Source organism: Pyrus communis, chromosome 4 (genome assembly GCF_963583255.1).
Source record: "Pyrus communis chromosome 4, drPyrComm1.1, whole genome shotgun sequence".
NCBI lineage: Eukaryota > Viridiplantae > Streptophyta > Magnoliopsida > Rosales > Rosaceae > Pyrus > Pyrus communis.
Genome location: NC_084806.1, coordinates 25,684,500 through 25,705,862, shown reverse-complemented (window position 1 = coordinate 25,705,862; position 21,363 = coordinate 25,684,500). Strand labels below are relative to the sequence as shown.

The window sequence follows — 21,363 nt, the reverse complement described above, 5'->3', positions numbered from 1 at the left end:
TAAATGTATATTCCCATCCCTACCTAGCACGAGGCCTTTTGGGAGCTCACTGGTTTCGGGTTCCGTAGGAACTCCGAAGTTAAGCGAGTAGCGCGCGAGAGCAATCCCAGGATGGGTGACCCATCGGGAAGTTCTCGTGTGAGTTCCCAGAAACAAAACCGTGAGGGCGTGGTCGAGGCCCAAAGCGGACAATATCGTGCTACGGTGGTGGAGCGGGCCCGGGATGTGGTGGGGGCCCGGGCCGGGATGTGACAATTGGCATCCCTTTTTAATTGATTATTAAACACATTTTATTAATTTTGTTATTGTTTTTTATTTTAAAACATTTATAATAATGCAAGTTTTATTTGACATATCGGGTAAAACCAAAACTTTAAAATATGTCAAAGTACCGCATTAGTTGTCAAATTTGAATTTTATGTTTAAAATTTGACATTTCCAAATCTTAAAAAAAAAACTAGGAACGGCTTTCAAGTTTGCTCAATGTGGAAAGATGATTGTGCCCTTCACTAATATTTAAACACTCTTTGAGCATCTTCAAAAGAGATCAAATATAATACGTCAAAAATTTATTTGCTTTTTGATGTGACCAATTCAATATAGATGTTAAAGAGAGGATCTCCTCCGGATCCTCACAAACCAATTCAATAGATGTTAGAGAGAGGATCCCCTCCGGATCCTCTTTGTGAGGATCCCGGGGATCCTCCAATCACATATGTTCATCGTACATCGTGTAGTCAGTTTTCATCAGATACTGTTTATATTCAATTTTAAATAAAAAAAATTATAATGATTTATAACCGCACAATATACGATGAAATGATGTGATTGGAGAATTCTCATAATCCTTACAAAGAGGATCCTCATTCTAGATGTTAAATCTTCTTTTTCTGTTGAAATGTTAAATCTTCTTCATTTTAAATGAATGTGTCAAATATTATTTTATTAAAATATTGGGTCCCATATTTACATTAACTATTAAAAAACAATTAAAATTGATTTTAGTTTTCATCTACTAGTTGTTAATGGAACCCATGCATTAAAAACTTAAATTAAAACCATTTAACTCCATATTTGTTTGTGAGAGCTAGAAAGCAACTAGTCAAATAAATTGTCATGTCATATGTGACATCTCCCTTGAATATGGTCTTAGGGCCCAAAAAATTCAGCAAAGAATTCAATTATATTTAGAAGCCCAATCATTATATATTCATCACAAATCATGTTGGAATTGGTACCAGGCGGAATATTCTGAAATTAAAAACACGGTATGATAGACTGGCTAGTCAAACTCATCAGTCAGCTAAGTACAAAACCGTTAATCAACCAGCACAGTTCAAGTAATACAACTTAGGCTACTAGAAGATATTATAGTCAACCATGGTCTAGTTTATTACTTATCGATACGTTGTGTGAGCATGGCTAAAGGCATATAATAGTTAGCAAGACTAAGTGTGACAACCTGTTCCTAAATTTCTATGTAATTTTCTCCCCGAGTGTGTAAATTGACAATTATGCCCTTTTTGGCAAAAGTGGAACCTGATGTGGACATACTTATTCAACTTTTAATTATTTTTCTCGTTATCGTAATTAAATAGTATTCGTTACGATCGTGTGAGCATGAGTTAGACTCGAATCGGACTTGTAACGAAAAAGTTACGTCTAGTTAAAGTGCGTTAACAACGGGTGAAATTAAATTGTACACGCGTGTGAGCTAATTTATCAGTGTAGGAAACTACTGTTTTTGATAGGGTAAGTAAGATTTCATCGGATTTCAATTGTACAACCCTATCTCTTTTTCCTCTTTAAAAATATGTCCCGAGTTCCCCATTTCACTCACCAACCAATCAGATTTTTCCCATTTCCCCTCACCCAATCAAATCACACTCTCTCTCCTTTTTGGACCAATAAGAAAACATATATATATATATATATATATATATATATATTAATATATCTTTCTCATCTTCTCCCTCTCTCTCCTCACCCGTCACTTTCTCTTCTCTGCAACTACAAGGACCACCTTCAAAACCTCACAGATCAAACTTAAAAACCCCGCCATCGTGTTCCTTTCAAACCCACGAACCCAACTATACAAACCGATTCTCAAATGGACGAGTTTTGACTCGCCAACTCGGAAGCTCTGACTCAGATGAGTTTGCTCCGATGTGATCCTGGCCGAGTTACGATGTTTGAAGGTTGTGGAAGCACCTAGTCAACTCCCTAGAGTCCCTAGACTAAGTTTGGAGTGGAGTTGACGGGGAGAACACATGTTTTCAAGGAATCGAAAAATAGGGCGAGCCTTTTGAAGCTTTTTTTAGGCCACGTCCGTCCACTTTTTGGACTTTTGAAAGGTACAATCTTGTTCTCCTCTTCTCCAGTTTTATTTCGGCGAAACCAGACTGAGGTAGATGATGACATTCTACCGGAGAAGACGAAGAATATTCTGTCAAAGTTGACGGAATATTCTAACAGCGTCAGGTAACGTCGTTAAGTTATGTTAACTGTTTAACGAAATATTCTGTTAAATCTGACAGAATATTCCTGTCTTTTGTCAGTCTTTGCCAGGCACGTGTGGTCGTGGGCTAGGCGGCGAGTGGTTAATGCGTACGGGTCTGTGACATCGAGTAGAATATTTTCGTATATTTAAACCTTCCATTTGAGCAAGCTATGGGGCGTTTTCTTGGCATTTTCATATATGTCCATATTAATTAATTATTATTAGTGTTTCGCATGTAAGGGAGAATTATCCCAAGGACAAGCGAGGCTAGGGGGCTACGATCCATCGATGTATCAGTGAATGGGCATTTGTTTTCATGTGTGTATGTGTTTGTATAAAAACTTTATAGTTTCCGTAAATGCTTTGGAATTGATTTATGCATATCATGCCATGATTAAATAACGTTATAAGAAATGTTGTACTGTTGTGAAATGCTAAAATAATCCTTCGGGATGTGTAGGTAAGTTTATTATGTTGACTAGAATTATTGAATCGTTATGACATGCTTATATTTATGTAGTATGCTCATCATTGCTACACCCCGATGTTAGTGCTCGCCCAAGGCCAAGTTTCACCTCTGCACCGCATGCTTGCCTTGGTTCCAAGTAGGTGCCAGTCTTGTTGTACAGGTTGCATTAGACAACTCCAACTCGTAAGTGCCTGTGAATAGCGCCTATCTTCAAGTGATTATAGCACTAGAGCATATATTATGATTACACCCAGTCCTGTCGTATAGGTTGTATTAGGCAACTCCGACTCATGTGCTAGCATAGATTGATGAGCATTAGTTCAGTTGTATAGGTCGAATTAGGTGACTCCGACTTGTGTGCTAGTATAGATTGATTAAACACCTGATTTTATTTATGTTACTGTTGAGATATTGTGTGTGGCATACTTATGGATTTACTATTGATTTGCATTTAATTTCATACCTATACGTTATATAATTTTCTAGAAACTATACATGTTTTACGGCGAGGGGTTAGTATGCTCAGAAAATAAATGGGTTTTTATAAACTTTTGTTTTTGCCCACTCACCCTTCTATTTTTCACCCCTCTAGGTCCTAGATAGTTGATTTATTCTATGGCTTACGAGGATTAGCCGACGATTCTGACATACCCCTAAATAATGTAGGGACTTTTCCCTATTGTGTACCAAGTATTTTAATTAGTTCCAACTGCACTATTTTTGTCATCTATGCTCTGAACATTTGCATTCTATGGGTTTTACCCACTACTGTGCGCTCACTTTATTAGTTTAAATAAGTTCGAGTTTCGGTTTTAAATTATTCAGCATGCCTCGACTCCGGTCGGGGTGTGTCACTAAGGATGCATGTGGCAAATGCTAATAAATGAGATTTGATTTAAGCAATAAGTAACTCTAAACACAAGATGTTTTGACTGGAAAAATCCACCTCTAGGTTAAAAAAACTAGAAACTCCACGAAGTCCAATCCACTAGTGTAAATAAGGTTCCTACAAACTGCCACATCAAGCTTATTTCCTAGATCTAATCTAAGGAGCAGCTTTACCCTTGCACAAGATGGAGACCTCTTCAGTCTTCACGAGGAGGGAGCTCCAACCTTGAACTCTTCTCCTTATGGCACCGAGCGTAACACGTCAAATGCAAAATGATGACTTGATGATGATAAAAATTTTGGACTGAACGGCCAAGTCAAATTCTCCAATCAAATAGTTAAAGGGAGAACCCAATGTGAATCCAAAAAAGAAACTTGGTCTTAAAGAAGGATTTGAAACTTAATCTAGACCAAGAAAACAATGCAAACCTATATCTCAATGATTGGGTGTTTGATGCATTAAGAAAGGTTTGGCAGCTAGGGTTCCATAAATGAAGAAGAAGGGAAGCTCAACAGCTTTGAATGCACTCTGGCTCTCTAACAATATAATTTGGACAACCAAAGCTAAATGGAAACCAAGCTAAGGTTTTAAGCAAAAGCACAAGAGACACTTGTCAACCTAGAAAACAATCTGAGCAAACTAATGGCTAAAAGCTAGCTACCAGCAAAAAGATATCAGTTAGCCCACATGGCAGTCTTAATTTGTGTGCCCAGCCCACAAGAAGTTAGCGAACAAAACTGACGAGACAACTAAGCTCGTTAGAATGTAACAGGAATTTAGACGTGAAATGCATTTGCATGCATAAACCTTGAAGGAGATGTGCCACAACCTTGAACACTTATTCCTAGTAACAAGGGCCCTTAAGGAAATATTCTAACACCTAAATAGAGTATGTGTGGTACAATTACAATGTTGATAAGGAAAGCCAAAGACAAAAGTCTAGACTTCACACATACATAGAGTACAAAACGAGGGTATGCAAATTCACAATCGGGCCACGACAATAAAAATAATAATTTCTAATTCAGACATTAGGAAAATCAAGCTAAACTCACACAAAATCACACATATTTATTATGTCAAGTTGTATTTTAATATTAATACATTAACATTTTAATTCAACCCAAGCCAAGCACACCACACACGCTTAATTTCCCAAGCCACATAATGAGGCTTTCTAAATGAGTTGTGATGTGGACTGTTACAAAAGTTACTGGCCTACATGGAGTTAAAGTTTGTGAAGATTTTAGGTTGCAAAGGAGTACCAAAAATCCAAGCTCATAATCTTATCTCAAATGAAAAGGTTGTGAGAGACAATTCTTACCTATTCCTTATAAACCAACTAAAACACTTCAAAATTCCAACCAAAAAGCTAAAGCCTAAATTGACCAATATCACGTTCTGACAAACAAAACTTTGGGCCGCGCACCTTACTGTGCATGAGGAGGTTTATCATTCTAAGTTCATACATTGGAAAGATAAAAACATCTTCTTCAATGTTGTAGAAGGAAATTTTTTCAATAAAAATCACCTTCAATGACTTATGGCCCAAACAAGCTCGAAAGGTGAATCTGTCCATCATTGTTCTCGTGTACTGTTTTTATTGCCACGACCAAACGATTTATAATTTAGAGTTGAGATTTTGATACAATTAACTTCAATGTCCTGAGAATTTGCTGCAATTGAAATTTCTCATAAACTCTATCAGTTCGCCACTTTCCCCTCAAAGTATATTCTGCTGCACCTGTAACGAATACAAAAGAGAAGTGTAAAAAATCTCCAAAAGTGTATTTAAAATCTAACTAAGAATAAGGTAATATATAGTATAATAATAACTCATCACCTAATTTCACATGTTTTCAAGCCCCTATAAAAACTGTAAAAATCATATCAATTTTACTAATAATACTAGCGGCAACAAAAGTATATTACTGCTAGAATTGTTTAGACGATGGTGTTGGAGTTTTGAAAATAAAAAATCATTGCTAATTTTAGTTGCCAAATAATTTGACATATAAAAGCATTTCTAATGAAGATGTCAAATATTAAATATGCGATTGTGGATGCAAATTTCTTCCTTCTTGATCTTGAACAAAATTGCACCAACAAAACAAATAACATCTTAGGTTAAGGCTAAGAGCCTCACGCGCCCATGATGAATGGGGGGCTTTGGCCGAAGAACCTCCGATGCCAAAGTTAGAATTTAGAGAGAAATGTGTTTGAGAGTTTTGGAGAATTTTAGCAAGAGTGTGGAATGATCTTTTGGAGAAAATAGGAGCCTATTTATAAGGATAGGCCGGTCCTCTTTGGAGAAAGAGTGGCCGGCCATTAGGTGGGTTTTTGGGTTTAATTTTGGGTTAATTAGCCAATTTTAATAGGTATTAATTGGCTAATTAAACATAAGGGGAATGTTTTGGTGGTTATAGAATATTTAGAATAAATAGATAATTAGGTTATGTAATAGTTAGCTAATTGATTTAGCTAAAAAAGGGAAATTAGGTAAAAGATATATGGGGTGAAATAAATTTTAGGGATTACCTTATAGAAGGATTTGATGATGAACTTTTGAATTGCTACCTTTTTTGGGCATTTCTAACTTGGTTGAGGATGATTACCCACTACTCGTGCGTAGGAATCTTGATATGCCTCAAGGGTATTTTTGTCTTCTTCATCCAAAAATCCACGTGTCGCCTTGTGAATATTTTTGGCTCCATAAATGCCCCCATACCTGGTGGGCTGCTCGTAGGAAAGGGCATCAGGTGTAGAGGTCTTCTTGCTTTAGGAAACGTAGGATTGTTTCCTATTTTGATGTCGATTCTCTCTTTAATAGGAAATTAGATCTTTCTAGGAAAGGGAAATAAATTTCTCTCAAAGCCTATTTAAGTCCACCTTAAGTGGGTTATTAAATCAACTTTGGAGAGCGATTTATTTTACCCTACAAGAGAGAGGGAGAGCTTAGAGGATATTTGTTCCCCCTCCTCTAGCAATCTTCTACATCTTGCCCGTGCAAAGGATCGTCTTTCGTTGCTTTCTTTGTTTTCTCCATGCCGCATCGAGGTAAGAAAAAAATTAATTTTCCTTATCTTCTCCTTGAATAGTGTTGTCACGGGGCAACTGTCGGGGTCGTGCGGCACGTCGGCTGGCGGGGGACAGGAGTCGGCTTGGCATGGGCTGAGAAGGTGTTGTGGCAGGGACCATTACTTGGGCTGCTTGACTTGGCTAGAGCCAAGGGCAGCTTGCGCGGTTGGGGCCACGGATTGAGGCGCTGGGGTGCAATGCTAGACGAGTCACATGGCTCATGTCTTCTAGCTTCTTGGACCTGACGAGGGCCAGGCCTACGATTGAGAGAGATGAGGAGGTCGAGGGCCTCATGGGTTGCTGGAATACTGGGCATGCAGGCCTCCTGCCTGCTGGTTTGAGAGAAAAAATGATATTTAGTTCTCTTCATCGGGAGAAATGTGGGTTGTTTTCGAGAGAGAAGGTAAAGAAGATCAAGGCGAAAGAGATCTTCCCCGTCTACTCAAGAGATGCTGGTTAAGAAAAAACTAAAGACTTCATCCGCTATTCGTGAGGGGACACCTACTATTGACAGGCCTGTGATTGACATGACTTTTTCTAGTAGGAAGAAAAATGAGGCTGCTAGATTTGAGCTTGTGGCTCCTGCTATGTCGAGAATGGCTAATTCAATTGTTGACAGTACTGATCAGTGTGAAGGTCTTGTCATGCCCCCAGTGCCGAAGTCTGTGCCAAGACATCCGTTAGAAGCTAAGTCCGGTTCTCATTCGGAAAGGCTTGCTATTATGAAGAGCGATAAGGTGGACTCTGCTACTAGAATGGTGCTAAGGCTCACTTCCTTTGCTGCTGAGATTGATTCGCCTGCTGGGAAGAAGGACACTGCTCGTGTGGGCAACTGTGAGAAATCCATTAAGCCTGCTTCTAGGGAGGCTGCTGTGATATGTGTGCTTTTGAAACCAGATCTACTTGAAGACATAGATGTTTGTGCCAAGTTTGTTGATGGTGTTAGAAAGGTTTGTTTGCCTAAGTTCCTTTGTGAAGTATACGACCCAATATAGAAGGACTGCTCTGCTTGCTATGATGTATATATCGCAAGGCTGCCAAGGAGATGGTGAAGACTATGACAGCTGAAGTTTATTCCTCATTCGAGGAGATTAAGAGGTTAGACTCTAAGCTCGTTGCTTTGAAGGGGTCTATTATTTCTGTCCTTACTTCTTTGCAGCTTGAGACCGTTCGCCAAGTGATCGTTATCTTGAAGACTAGTCTTGACGCGATCCAAGTTAAGTATGAAAGTGCAGGAAAAGAGATTGGATGTTATTTACCTCAGATTCAAGATCTTGAGTTTGTAGTTTCTGAGCTTAATTTAGCTGCTTATGCAAAGGATGAAGAGTTGATTGCTGCTTATGATCAAGTGATCCACTTTAAGAGAATTGTCGATAGGCTTGAACCCCAAGTATTGGAACTTTGAGGTGTACTGAAGATCAACGAAAGTTTGAAGAAGGAAGTGGATGAGCTACAGCGTATTCATGTTGGTCTGCTCGAGGAGAATGAGCAGTTGAAGGGTGAGAATGGTGGGTTCGAGGTTTTGAGACATTTTCTATTTCTCCGGAAGACTTGCTTGTTTTTACTTTTGAGGCTTCCATTGGTGAAGTGGTTGAAGAAGTTGGTGCCCAGGCTAGGGCAGCCGGGGGTGAAGCGCTGGATGATGCCGCTGCTAAGAGTGTCATTGCTGCTGAAGGTGTGGTGACCGAGTAATCGTGGGATGTCTAAGCTACTGGAGTGTAGTCTTCTAGGTAGCCTTTAGGATTTTCTTTGTTTTTCCTTGTAGTTCTTGTTTTTCTTGAACTCCTTTGGCCTTTTCAAGTTGTTTATAAACATCATTCCTTCGCTTTCTTCATCTTTGCTTCTTTTGTTCATGCCTTAACCAAGACTTTATAGACCAATGGCAGGCATGCTATTTTTCCAGAAATAGACAGGCCTGCGTAGTCTATGCAGTCGTAGGTGTTGGTATAGAACTTTGCAAAGTTGTTAGCCATAGGGTTGGCAGCCGGATGCCTTACTTACAAAAGCAGACAAATCCGTGTAACCACTAGGCTATTAACTTTGGCTTTCTTCAATTCCGTAGGTTACGAGCAAGTATCACAACACTTTAGGACTTGGTGTAAGTTGTTCCGCACTTGGCAGAGGTGAAGCTTATCGACTACGTAGCATGTCGGCAGTGGATAAAGCTTCGTATATGCATTCTAGCTTATTGAACCTTTCACAAGAATGTGCGGTTGTATAAGTCTAGCATGGCTTTACTGCTCGAAGGGCAAGCTGTAGGCAGTCCTCTGGAAACCGTAGGCTACCTTAGTGTACTCGGTAGCAGCTTTAGGGTTCCAGGGCAGCCGTCCATTGGATGTATTGCGTAATGTGCCCCTCCATCTCTTGGGCTTGGTTCCCCACAGATTAGGCCAAGAGACCGAAAATCCTTCAGTTAGCTAAGCCTTGAAAAAGACTATTGTGGCTACTTCTAGGAATCCCGGCTCAAGCCATTGTGCATCTAGTTATACTAGGGCAGCCAGGCTCATCCACGTCTAGATGTTCAGAGTGTAGAGTTTATCCTCATATCTTAGAGAGCTGACCCATGTGGGTGTTGGGGAATTGGTTTGCCCTTTCGCACTGAAGAGCATAGTTGGTCCCTCGACGAGCGCAATTCATGCGATGAGTCCCTAAGAAGGGCACAGTCTTCTTTTGAAGTCCAGGAGTGATCAGTTTTTGTAAGCATGCAGCCGAGCCAAGTTGTGATTACTTCTGAATTCCTCATTGAAAAACGAGCAAAATGAACGAGAACTTAGTTGTAAGGTAGAAACTACATAACAACTGGATAGTCCTCGGCTTGTGAGGTGGTCCCCGTCGAGCTGCTTGAGTCTTCGGGCTTTGATGAAGTGGGAGGTCACACATGGTACTTCCTCAGATTGTAGGCGCCCCACTGTTTTTCAATCTTTTTGTCGTTTCATGGTAGCGAGGGTGTAATTACTCTTGCCGCTTGCTCTGCTGATCTTGTACGGACTTTCCCATATGGGATCCATCTTTTTGGAGCTTTTTTTGTGGGCAATGATGAAGGTTTTTCTTAGGACTAAATCTTTGAGCTGGAATTGCTAGATCTTGGCCCTTTTGTTATAGCTGGAGAGAAGCTGCTGCTGGTAGGCAGCCATGCGGGTGATGGTCTGCTCACATTTCTCCTCTGCTAGATCTAAGCTTGTGGCCATCTTCTTACTGTTCTGCTCAATGCTTGGTAGTAGAGTGGTGATACTTGACTTGATGACATTGGGATGAATGATTGCTTCTGAGCCAAATGCCAAAGAAACGAGTCTCACTGGTTACTCATCTTTTGGTGATGCGTTATGCCTGTAAACATCAGGGGAGTTTGTCTGGCCATTTTCTTTTCTTGTTGGTGAGGGATTTCTTAAGACAGTCGAGGATCATCTTGTTGGATGCTTTGGCCCGCCTATTGCCTTGAGGATATCTTCGAGGTTTTAAGGCTCGAGGAAGCTCCTAAACAACTTTATAGGAACCTTAGAAGAGATTTGGGACAAAGTTGATGTCGGAGTAGGTGTTTCCGAGAAGTTCCAATTTAGCCGGATTTTCCAAGAGTTTTTCCGACTGTTTTTTGTCAGTTTTAGGACTTCAAATAGGTAAGATGATGTTCTCCTTGTTGAGAGCTTCAAATGGATATAAAATTCGTGAATTTTGGTTGAGAAATGAAGTAGTTATAAGCTTTAGAAAATTTTCTAGAATCCGACGTTGCGGGCGGCAGTTTTCGACGAGTCACCAAAGAAGACAAGGAATATTTCATCAACGTTGACGGAATATAATGACGGTGTCAGGTAACTCCGTTAATTTTTAAATGGAATATTCTAATATTTAACGATATATTCCCTAACGCCGTTAGGGATTTCGTCAGCGTGCCAGGCACGTGCCTGCGCGTGGCTGGCGCGTGTGGCCGTGCTTTGGCCAGCGCGTGAGGGCACGTGGGACATCATAAATTTTTTCTAAAAATATAGGGATGCTCGTGGTGTTGAACAGGTCACGATGGTATATTCAAACACCCCAATTGAGCAACGTTTGAGAAGTTTTTACACGGTTTGGTTATGTGCTTAAAATTAATGTTAAAGTAGTTGTTTCACATATAGGTGAGATGTTTCCAGAGGACGAACATAGCCAGGCGAGGCTTGGGGATTATGACCCTACTACATACCAGTGAGTGGGCTTTTGGTTTTCTGTATATACATATATATGCTTTACATTTTCCTAGAAACTGTTTCAAATGAGCATATTCATCTAAATGCCATGTCATGCTTGCACTCCATTTTATTATATGCATTAGCATGTGTATGCATAACATTGTATGACGCTACGAAGGCCAGGTAAGTTTCAGGTGAGTACTATGCGATGATAGTGGTTGCATTGTTTATGATTATGCGTAGATGCATTTAGAGCTCATTATCCTGCACCTTGGTGTTAGTGCTCCCGCCCGTGGCCAGGGCACAGTCCTTCACGTGATGTTCACCTCCCACACCGCACACTCACCTTCGATCCAAGTTTGGTGCACAACCTTGTTGTACAGACCACATTAGGTGGTTCCGACTTGTAGGTGACCCGCGATTATTTGCACAGCCTTCACGTGATCGTAGCACTTGAGCGTACTTATTTACACCTAGCCCTGTCATACTGACCACAATAAGTGGTTCCGACTCATGTGCAGGAATTAGTTTATGAGCTATAGGTTCAGCTGTACAAGTCACGTTAGGTGACTCCGGCTGGCATATCATTTTATATTGATTCACATCACCTTGCTTACATATTTGTTACTGAGATACTTGGCATGGCATATACTTTGGTTTTCTTTGCGCTCAAGCATCATTTTTATATACGTATGTATTATTATTTTCTGGGAAATTATACGGGTTTTACAGTGAGGGGTTATTAATTTTTGAAAGAGAAATGGTTTTAAAAAGCTTTGTTTTCGCCCACTCACGTTTTTTGTTTTGCGCCCCTCTAGTTTCTAGTTAGACGTTCGTGTTGGTGGCTTACGAGGACTCTACGGTGGTTCTGACAGACTTCAACTAATGTAGAAATTTCTCTCTTGTCTTGTATAATTAATATTTATCCTGCTGGACTGCCTTTAGGTTACCTACTCTTTGAGTACTTGTATGACTACTTTAAACATTCTGCATCCTTTTATGAGTACTTTAAACATTCTGCATCCTTTTCTGGTTATCTTAGTGTAAATTAGTTAGTTAATTTTGGTTTTTAATTACTCACATTTTCATATCGCTGTCACTTCCGCACTGCGCTCATGGTTACATTACCCGCACGTGACGACCAGCATGCCTCGATTCCGGTTGGGGTGTGTCAGTTTGGTATCAGAGCTTAGGTTTGGCAATCCTGCATATTTTATGGGTATTCTAATCATTTTGATGTCTTATGTCAAAACCATGCCGCCTCGTAGAGAGCCACGTGCTTCATCTGAGTCTAATTTTCCCGATGTTACCCAACTTGGTGAAGCCATTGCTAGTGCCATTCAGTCCTCACTTCATCTTCCCCAGAGGACTCCCCTGGAAACTGTATATAACTTAAAGTTCAATAATTTTGTTGGCACTGAAGGACCTAAGGAAGCTAAGCGTTGGCTCAATCATGTCGAGAAAACTTATCGAGTGATACAGCAACAGGGGAATTTCCTTCAGGATAGATGGGTCGAGACGACCACTTGGTTTTTGGGTAAGGAGGCTGCATCCTGGAGGAGGCAGAAATCTTTTCTGTTATCACCGGATGAAGTCGCAGATTGGGAGGTTTTTAAGCAATTATTTTAGAAGAGATTTGTACCCTCATAGTATGTGGATCGTAAAAAGTAAGAATTCTCCCATCTAAAGCAAGGGGAAAATGTCAGCAAATGAGTATTATTGAAAGTTTACTGACTTGTCCCAATATTGTTCGGAGATTTCTGCAAATCTTGCAGAGATGCTTCACAGTTTTAAGTGGGGTACTCGAAAGAAGTGGTGTTCTATGGCGACCACAACTCCCTGTTCTACATATTAGGAGTTTTATGAGATTCTACTTCGGGTTGAGGATTCTAAGAACGCTCTAGATGATAGGGAGGAGGAGGAAGAGAAAAATAATAACCAAAAGAAAATTAATAATAAAGATAAAGGCTAGTCATCATAGGGACCTTGCAAGATGCAGAGTTTTAAGAGAAGTGGTACTAGTTTTGGTTCTTCTAGTGGGAGCTTGAGTTCCACTGTACCGTGGAGAGGCGACCGATTTTCAGGAGGTTCCCGATTCCAGAGATATAGAGATTCGAGCAGTTCAGGTGCTACACTTTGTTATAGGTGCAATAATTAGCATTTCGGGAATTGTAGACTAGGTAGCAGTGGATGTTTTACTTGTGGCTAGATGGGACATCGGGCTAATCAGTGCCCACAGAGCCAGCAGAAGCCCCAACCTGCCTTACCACTAGCAGTTCCACTTTAGTAGGTTCCAAGGTCTAATGGTTATACCCCGACGGGTTATGGTGGAGCATATCATTATCAAGGTGATATAGCTCCATATTCTGGAAGACAATATCAATACCCACACAATCTGTATCATCAGAGTGGTTACGCTTAGTATCCAGAAGGTTACACGCCATATCCAGGTGGTGGATCATAGTGGTATCCCGGAGGACAATCCCAGAACGTTAAGGTTGCTTCTACCAGTGCTAGATCGACTAGGCAACCTAACCAGCCTGGTTAGGGACGAGTCATGCAAGGACATGGAAACCAAGGTAATAGAGGTCGTGGAAGTCGACAACAGGCGCAGGGTTGTGTCCAGCATATCACTTTGCAGGATGCTCAGAACAACCCCGATCTGATTATGGGTACGTTGAATATTCTTGGCCATTTTGCTAAAGTATTAATTGATTCTAGTGCCACACACTTTGTTATTTCTCATACGTTTGTTCAAACGATGTAACCCTACCCCACACCTCTCGGTTATGAGTTAGAGTTTTCAATCCCTAGAGGTGAAACATGTTATGTTAGCTGGGTATATCAAGGATGTCCTGTTCTGGTGGATGACATCGTCATGCTAGCTAATCTTGTTCCATTATATATTGTTGATTTCGATGTTATTCTGGGCATGGATTGGTTACATTACAATCGTGCCAAGATGGATTGTTACGAGAAGGTGGTCATTTTCCATCAACCGGATTTGTCTGTGGTTACCTTTGTGGGTGTACATAGTGGATTAAAACATGGCATCATTTCTGCTATGAGGGCCAAGCGGCTATTGAGAAAAGGTTGTCAGGGTTATTTGGCTCACATGGTGTTGAACAAGGATACTCTTATCCGTGTAAAGGATGTACGGTTAGTCAGACATTTCCTGGTGTTTTCTCAGATCATTTACCTGGATTACCACCAGATAGAGAAGTAGAGTTCATTATTGATTTACTTCCAGGTACAAATCCTATTTCCTTAACTCCTTACCGAATGGCTCCTGCTGAGTTGAGGGAATTGAAACCCAGTTGCAGGAATTGGTTGATAAGGGTTTCATTCAGCCTAGTACTTCACGTTGGGGAGCTCTAGTTTTATTTGTATGGAAGAAAGATGGGACTTTGAGGCTGTGTATTGATTATTGATAGTTAAATCAGGTAACGATTAAAAACCTTTATCCGTTGCCGCGTATAAATGATATATTTGACCAGCTTCAATGTTTTTGTGTGTTCTCCAAGATTGATTTGAGGTTTGAGTATTATCAATTAAAGAGCAGAAGTAAAGATGTTCATAAGACAACTTTTATGACTCGATATGGTCATTACGAGTTCCTCGTAATGCCATTCAGGTTAACGAATGCACCTGCAACTTTTATTGACCTGATGAATCAAGTATTTAAGCCATACCTCGACAGGTTCGTTATTGTCTTTATTGATGATATTTTGGTGTATTCTAAGTCTAAGGCAAAGCATATTCGACATCTCACCCTAGTTTTGAAGAAATTGAGGGAACACCAGTTATACACTAAGTTTAGTAAATGCCAATTTTGGTTAGATCAAGTGGCATATTTGGGGCACGTAATATCAGCTCAGGGTATTCAGGTGGACCCACAGAAAGTAGCTGCAGTTGAAAATTGGGAGCAACCACGAACCGTCACCTAGGTACGGAGTTTTCTCGGCTTAACAGGCTACCACCGACGATTTGTTAAAGATTTTTTAACCATAACTTTACCACTGATGAGGTTAACTAGAAAAGATGTTAAATTCGAGTAGGACGATGATTGTGAGTGGAGTTTCCAGTGGCTAAAGCATTGTCTCACTCACACACCTGTTTTGGCACTTCCAGATGACAGTGGTAATTTTGAGATTTATAGTGATGCTTCTTTGAGTGGCTTGGGTTGTGTGTTAATGCAGCATGGCAAGGTGATTGCTTATGCTTCACGACAACTGAAGCCCCACGAGATGAATTACCCCACACATGATCTTGAGCTAGCCGCTATTATTTTTGCCTTGAAGATTTGGAGGCATTATTTATATGGGAAAAAGTGCAAGATTTTCACAGATCATAAAAGTCTCAAGTACCTTTTTCACATAGAAAGATCTTAACCTTCGACAGTAGAGGTGGATAGAATTACTCAGTGACTATGATTGCACAATTGAGTATCGCCCTAGTCGTGCAAACTTGGTGGCAAATGCACTTAGCAGGAAATCACGTGGCCGACTTAATACTTTACATGTTTGTTGTGTCCCTCTTCTCATAGAATTGAGATCTACTAGAATTGATTTGGGAGTGGTAGATCGAGAAGAAGCCATACTTGGAAGTTTTCGAGTCAAACCAATCTTGATAGATCATGTTCTCGAGCCTCAAATGAATGATGAGGAATCTTAGGAGTTAATTTAGGCAGTTTCAGAAGGGAAAAAGAAAGATCTCAGGATTCAGGAATCTGATGGCATGCTTATGTAGGGAAGTTGAATGTATGTGCCGAATATTGCAAAACTAAAGAAAGATATTCTTGATGAGGCGCATATATCGGCCTATGCGATGCATCCTGGGAGTACCAAGATGTATCACACTATTCGACCTTTCTACTACTGGCCTGGCATGAAAATAGAGATTGCTGAATATGTGAGTCGATGTGCAATTTGTCAACAAGTCAAAGCTGAGAGAAGGAAACCTTTTGGATTAATGCAACCACTTCCTGTTCCCCAGTGGAAATGGGAAAATATTACCATGGATTTCGTGTATAAGCTTCCTCGTACATGAAATGGTTATGATGGCATTTGGGTGATAGTGGATCGACTTACTAAGTCAACACACTTTACACCAGTTCGAGATAATTATTCTTCAAGCTGATTAGCTGAGCTATTTATATCAGGGATTGTTTAATACCATGGGGTTCCGGTTAGTATTATTTATGATCGAGATCCTAGGTTCACTTCTAAGTTTTGGGTAGCCTTCCAAGAAGCTCTTGGTTCGAGATTGCTTTATAGTACGGCGTACCATACACAGACAGACGGCCTGATAAGACCATATTTATGTGACTTAGTTAGCTTGTTTTCTTGCATTTACATAGTTAGTTTCTATTTATAGTGATTTAAGCTATTTTTGTGTGTTTGTAGGTTCAATTGACAAAGTTGGCAAGAAAGTGCAATTTGGAGCATTTTAGAGTAGTTTTGGACGTGGAATGGATTGCACATGCATGGAGCAAGGTGGATGGACGAATTTGAAGATCAATAGAGGCTAGGAATGTGCTTAATATCTGGAGAAACAAATTTGGAAGCATTGAAGATAAGGAATCAGCTACAAAGAAGGAACATTATCCAAACAACCTTATATTATCCAAACCTTATCTAACCTTATCTTATCTTATCATATCCTAATATTTTCCTACCTTAATTTCAGCTGCAAAGAGGACTCCTTTTCACATTAAATCACCTAGATATTAGGTTCTAGAAGCCCTATTTTCATGCCCTAAGTTTATGCCACATGTAACCCTTTTAGAAGTCATAGAATCTGCCACAAAGACCATTCCTTGTCCTCCCTAGAATCTGATTGAAAGTGTCCTTGTTCTTTGGTGATTTGGAGTCCTAATTCCTCTCTTTTCAGCCCAATTTCATGCCTGCCCTTCACCCTATAAATACATGATGCCGCAACACTCATCAGGACCACCCTCTACCACAAATTCACACCACACCTCAAGAGCCTAAATTCAGAAAATCTCCATTGTGCCACAGCAAGGAAGGAAGGAGGAGCCACTTGGAGCCGTGACATCACATTCAAGTTTGGATTGCTGGAACGTCCTAGGTGTATTCTATCTTTTGCTTTCAATGTTTAATTTAAGTTATCTTTGTTTAAGTGCGAACATGAGGAGCTAAACTCGTTTTAGCTAGAGGTGGATTCAAAGCCATGAATATATGATTTCTTCCAGTTATTGTTTCGTAAAACATGAATGCGATTTACTTATCTATTTGATTGATAACTTATTCTTGTATGCTGATTAAGGGTGCACACTTTGTTTGCATGCATGAATTTGATGCTAGAGTATAAGGGAGTTTCACCTAATCGTTATGAACTTATATTTACAAGTAGTGGAAGTCAATAGTCATGATTGTGTTAAGTAAATCCTTGATATGAGTATCATGTTTTTCATAGTTACGAATGCCTCATCAATGCTTATGGTTTTCAAAGAACTTAATGACCCTTGATATGTCTTTCCATCATGCTTTTCATAGTTAGGGAACTTGATAAGGATAATTTGGTTGTGATGCGTATTCCATCCAATTCAATGAATTTAGGAAAATTTGATAGTTAATTTGTGCTTTTCACGATTAATTTGGGGCATTGTCATTCATGGTTTAAACAAATAATAACTGGAAATCGATTTGTGTTGTATATATGTCATGTGTGGAGAAGGACCCTCTAGCTAGCCATTCACCCATTTAAACACCCAATTTCGTCCAAATTGTTTAGAGTCTTTAAATCTATTTGTTTTTACTTAATTTCGTCCAAATCAATCCCCCCCCCCTTCAATTAAGTGTGTTAGATTAGTTAGAAACATGTTCAAATCTGTCCAATTTAGTATTTTGAGTCTTTTTAGTTAAAATTTGTCCAAATTACTCCTTAGGTCCTGTTTTGAGTCAATTTAACTTAGTTTGTGTGTTTTGAGTCTATTTAGCTTGTTTTGAGTTGTTAGAGTCTAGTTTTCTGTTTTTGAGTCTAGTTTAGTGTGTTAGAGTTTAATTTGAGTAGATTAGCAGCCCTTCTAATCCCCGGTCTAAAACGATCCCTACTTTCATATACAACAATCATAGGGTTTTAATTTGAGTGTTAGAATATTTCACATCACGGCCAATCTGAGAGAACTATCTAGACACTAGAAGATATGCTAAGATCTTCGGTACTGCAGTTTGGCGACGCTTACCATAAGCGTTTGGATTTGATTGAGTTTGCCTACAGTAACAGCTACCATTCTAGTATTGGTATGTCACCTTTCAAGGCACTTTATGGTAAGTCATGTCGCATTCTAGTATTGGTATGTCACATTTCAAGGCACTTTATGGTAAGTCCATTCTAGTTGGCGAGAGGGTGTTAGTGGGTCCTGAGATTGTTGATGAGACTACCCAAAATATTCAGGTAATTAAAGCTAACCTGAAACGAAAGCGGCCCAGGATCGATAGAAGAGTCTTGCTTATTAACATGCCACTAACAGAGTATATAAAGTTGGAGATTGGGTATTTCTAAAGCTATCTCTGTGGAAAGGCATGGTATGATTTGGTAAGAAAGGTAAGTTAAGTCCTCGATACATTGGACCGTACCAGATCACCGAGCGAGTCGGTGAAGTCGCCTGCAGACTTGAGTTACCTCCAGAACTATCAAGGGTGCACGATGTTTTTCATGTCTTTATGCTTTGTCATTATGTCCCTGATCTATCACATATGATACCTCCTCAACCGTTAGAAATTAATCCAGATTTGACATACGATGAGGAGCCTGTAACGATTTTAGATTGGAAGGATAAGGTTCTTAGGAACAAGACTGTGCGCATGGTGAAAGTTTTGTGGAGGAACCATTCAGTGGAGGAAGTCACTTGGGAGATGGAGGATCGTATGTGAGATTTATATCCATGCCTATTTTATGGATATTAATCTGTTGTTATGCTAGTGTACAGAAATTTCGGGGATAAAATTTTCTTTAAGGGGGGTAGGTTGTGACAACCTGTCCCAAATAAATACATATCTTATCCTTGAATGTGTGAAAATGATGATTATGCCTTCGTTGACTGGGTGACATGGATGTACGTATATAGTTTTAAATTATTTTTCCTGCTGATGTGATTAAATTGTACTCGACGTCACGAGAGCGTTGACGTGAGCTAGGCTCGAATCAAAGTTATAACGAGAAAGTTATGAATATTTAGGTGCGTAAACGGGTAAATTTTGGACTAATTATATGGGCACCTATTCTTTTGGGCCCAATCAAATCATATTATTTTCTTCTGTTGCCCAATCCCGTAACACACACACACACACACATACAACCTCACCCTCTCATTCCTTCTCGAATATTCTCTTGTCCGTACAACCGAGAGACCATCACCTATAACCCTAACCAAACGTCATGGATCGAATTGTTGAAATCCACCATTGTATTCCTCGTAACCTCACGAGTTGAGTGATACCGCTTGGCCATGGAACGGGTCACGAGAACCTGAGAACTCTCAAACTCCGATGACGTGGTTGTTGCTCCATCGTGACGGCCATCATGACTCGATTCCGGTCGGGGTATGTCATAAATTTGGTCTAAATTTCAGTTGCAAAATAAAAGGAAAAAGAAAAGGGACTAGTGCACTGTTGGTATTTGGATAAACATCTCGATTACATTTTTAATTCAAACTTCTTGCACCATCACATTTTAATCCAAAATCAAACTTAACCATTTTCAAGTCACATGTATTCTAATGTCAAACTCCAAACTTCCAATCTACATATTCTAATGTCAAATTGTGGAGTTTTAGATTTATGATAACAAGGCTAACATAGTACAACAAGAAAACATTCTCTCATGAACTGTATTATAGAGTTTTAGATTTATGATAACAAGTCTGACACAATACCTGATTCAAATGTATCATACTGTTTTCACTTTGACGCATATTGGTGAAGGTAAAGTTTGGTGGGGAACATGACCAATTGTAGTTGGGACTCTGAAGGAAAAATGAAAATTGTAATATATAAATATTGAGAACACCAATACAAATTTCAAACCTATAAACTTGTTTACCTGATTAGATAAAGGCAAACTAGTCTGGACATTGGCGGTTGACAATCTCATGGTTGGACAGAACTACAAACATTGATACGAGAAATTTTGCCCAAAATATAAACCAGTTTACCTAATTAGGTGAAGGGAAACAAGCATGGGAATTGGCAGTTGGCATGCTCATAGTTGGGTAGAACTACAAAAAATTGATAGATATCGAATATGAATAATTAAACAAAATGTATATGGAAAAACCTAATTAACTTTTAAGGCAATAACTCTGTTTCGATGAGGCTGACGGCAAGGAAGTGTGAGAAAACAACTTCAACTTTTAATGTTTTTACTTTAAGAAACAGAGAAAATGAGGGAATTCTTGTTATTTTTCAAAGAAAGAAAAGAGGGAATTACTTGAGTCTGTGCAACTTCCCTCAATTTTCGAGACATTGACAGCGGTATAACGGATGATGTAACAAAGTTAAAAGGGCATCTTTGTTTTTTACTTTTCAGCTTCTCCAGGTATGATTAAATGAGCAAATGAAAAAATATAGCTGTCAAAATTTAATAGGTTGGGAACACCACCTGACTTATTGAGGTGTGTGTTCCCGTCACCCCCAAAAATTTCTTCGTCGGATCTTTGGATAAGGGTAGGCAGGTGGAGGTGCTTACACGTGGTCAACTGGTGGTGGTTACGTCAACACCACGTCTATTTTTTTTTTAATCACAATTGGAAGAAATCAATTCATATCTCAAACATGTTCATGGCTTCAAACTTTCCCCTAACTAATTAGGGGTTTAGCCATTCATGATTACAGCAAACTCAAAAAGTAATAACAAAGTAAACATTGAAAACAAGAACGAAGTACACCTAAGAACGCCCCAATCTGCAAGCATGAAACGTACAAGGCCTCCTTCCTCTCCTAATTGCTGCGGCACAAGGGTTTATTGTGAGTTTAGGGGGTTATGGATGATGTAGAATGATGGATTTAGGATTGGGATGGATGTAGGGGACGGCAAAGGTTGGGTTTGTGCAGAAAATATGGAGAATGGTGAAGTATGGATGTGTTAGAGGGATGGGATGATTTTCTGGCGTGAATGGTGAATGAATGAATAATTGTGGCTGCAACAAGGAGGTTTATTAATAGGATTTCAGGAATTAAAACCCTAGGTTATTTAGGTAATCAGAAATTAAGTCCAAAGCTTCTAGAAATAGGAAATCAAA

General features: G+C 39.6%; 1 protein-coding gene across 1 annotated transcript; it reads left to right on the top strand.

Annotated features, from left to right (window-relative positions):
* The first annotated feature begins 12,353 nt into the window (after positions 1-12,353).
* Positions 12,354-15,046, top strand: LOC137732884 (uncharacterized). Its single transcript, XM_068472139.1, has 4 exons — positions 12,354-12,707; positions 13,550-13,678; positions 14,136-14,453; positions 14,624-15,046. Exons 1-4 carry the CDS (start codon positions 12,354-12,356, stop codon positions 15,044-15,046), a joined length of 1,224 nt encoding a protein of 407 aa, XP_068328240.1.
* The last annotated feature ends 6,317 nt before the right edge of the window (positions 15,047-21,363 follow it).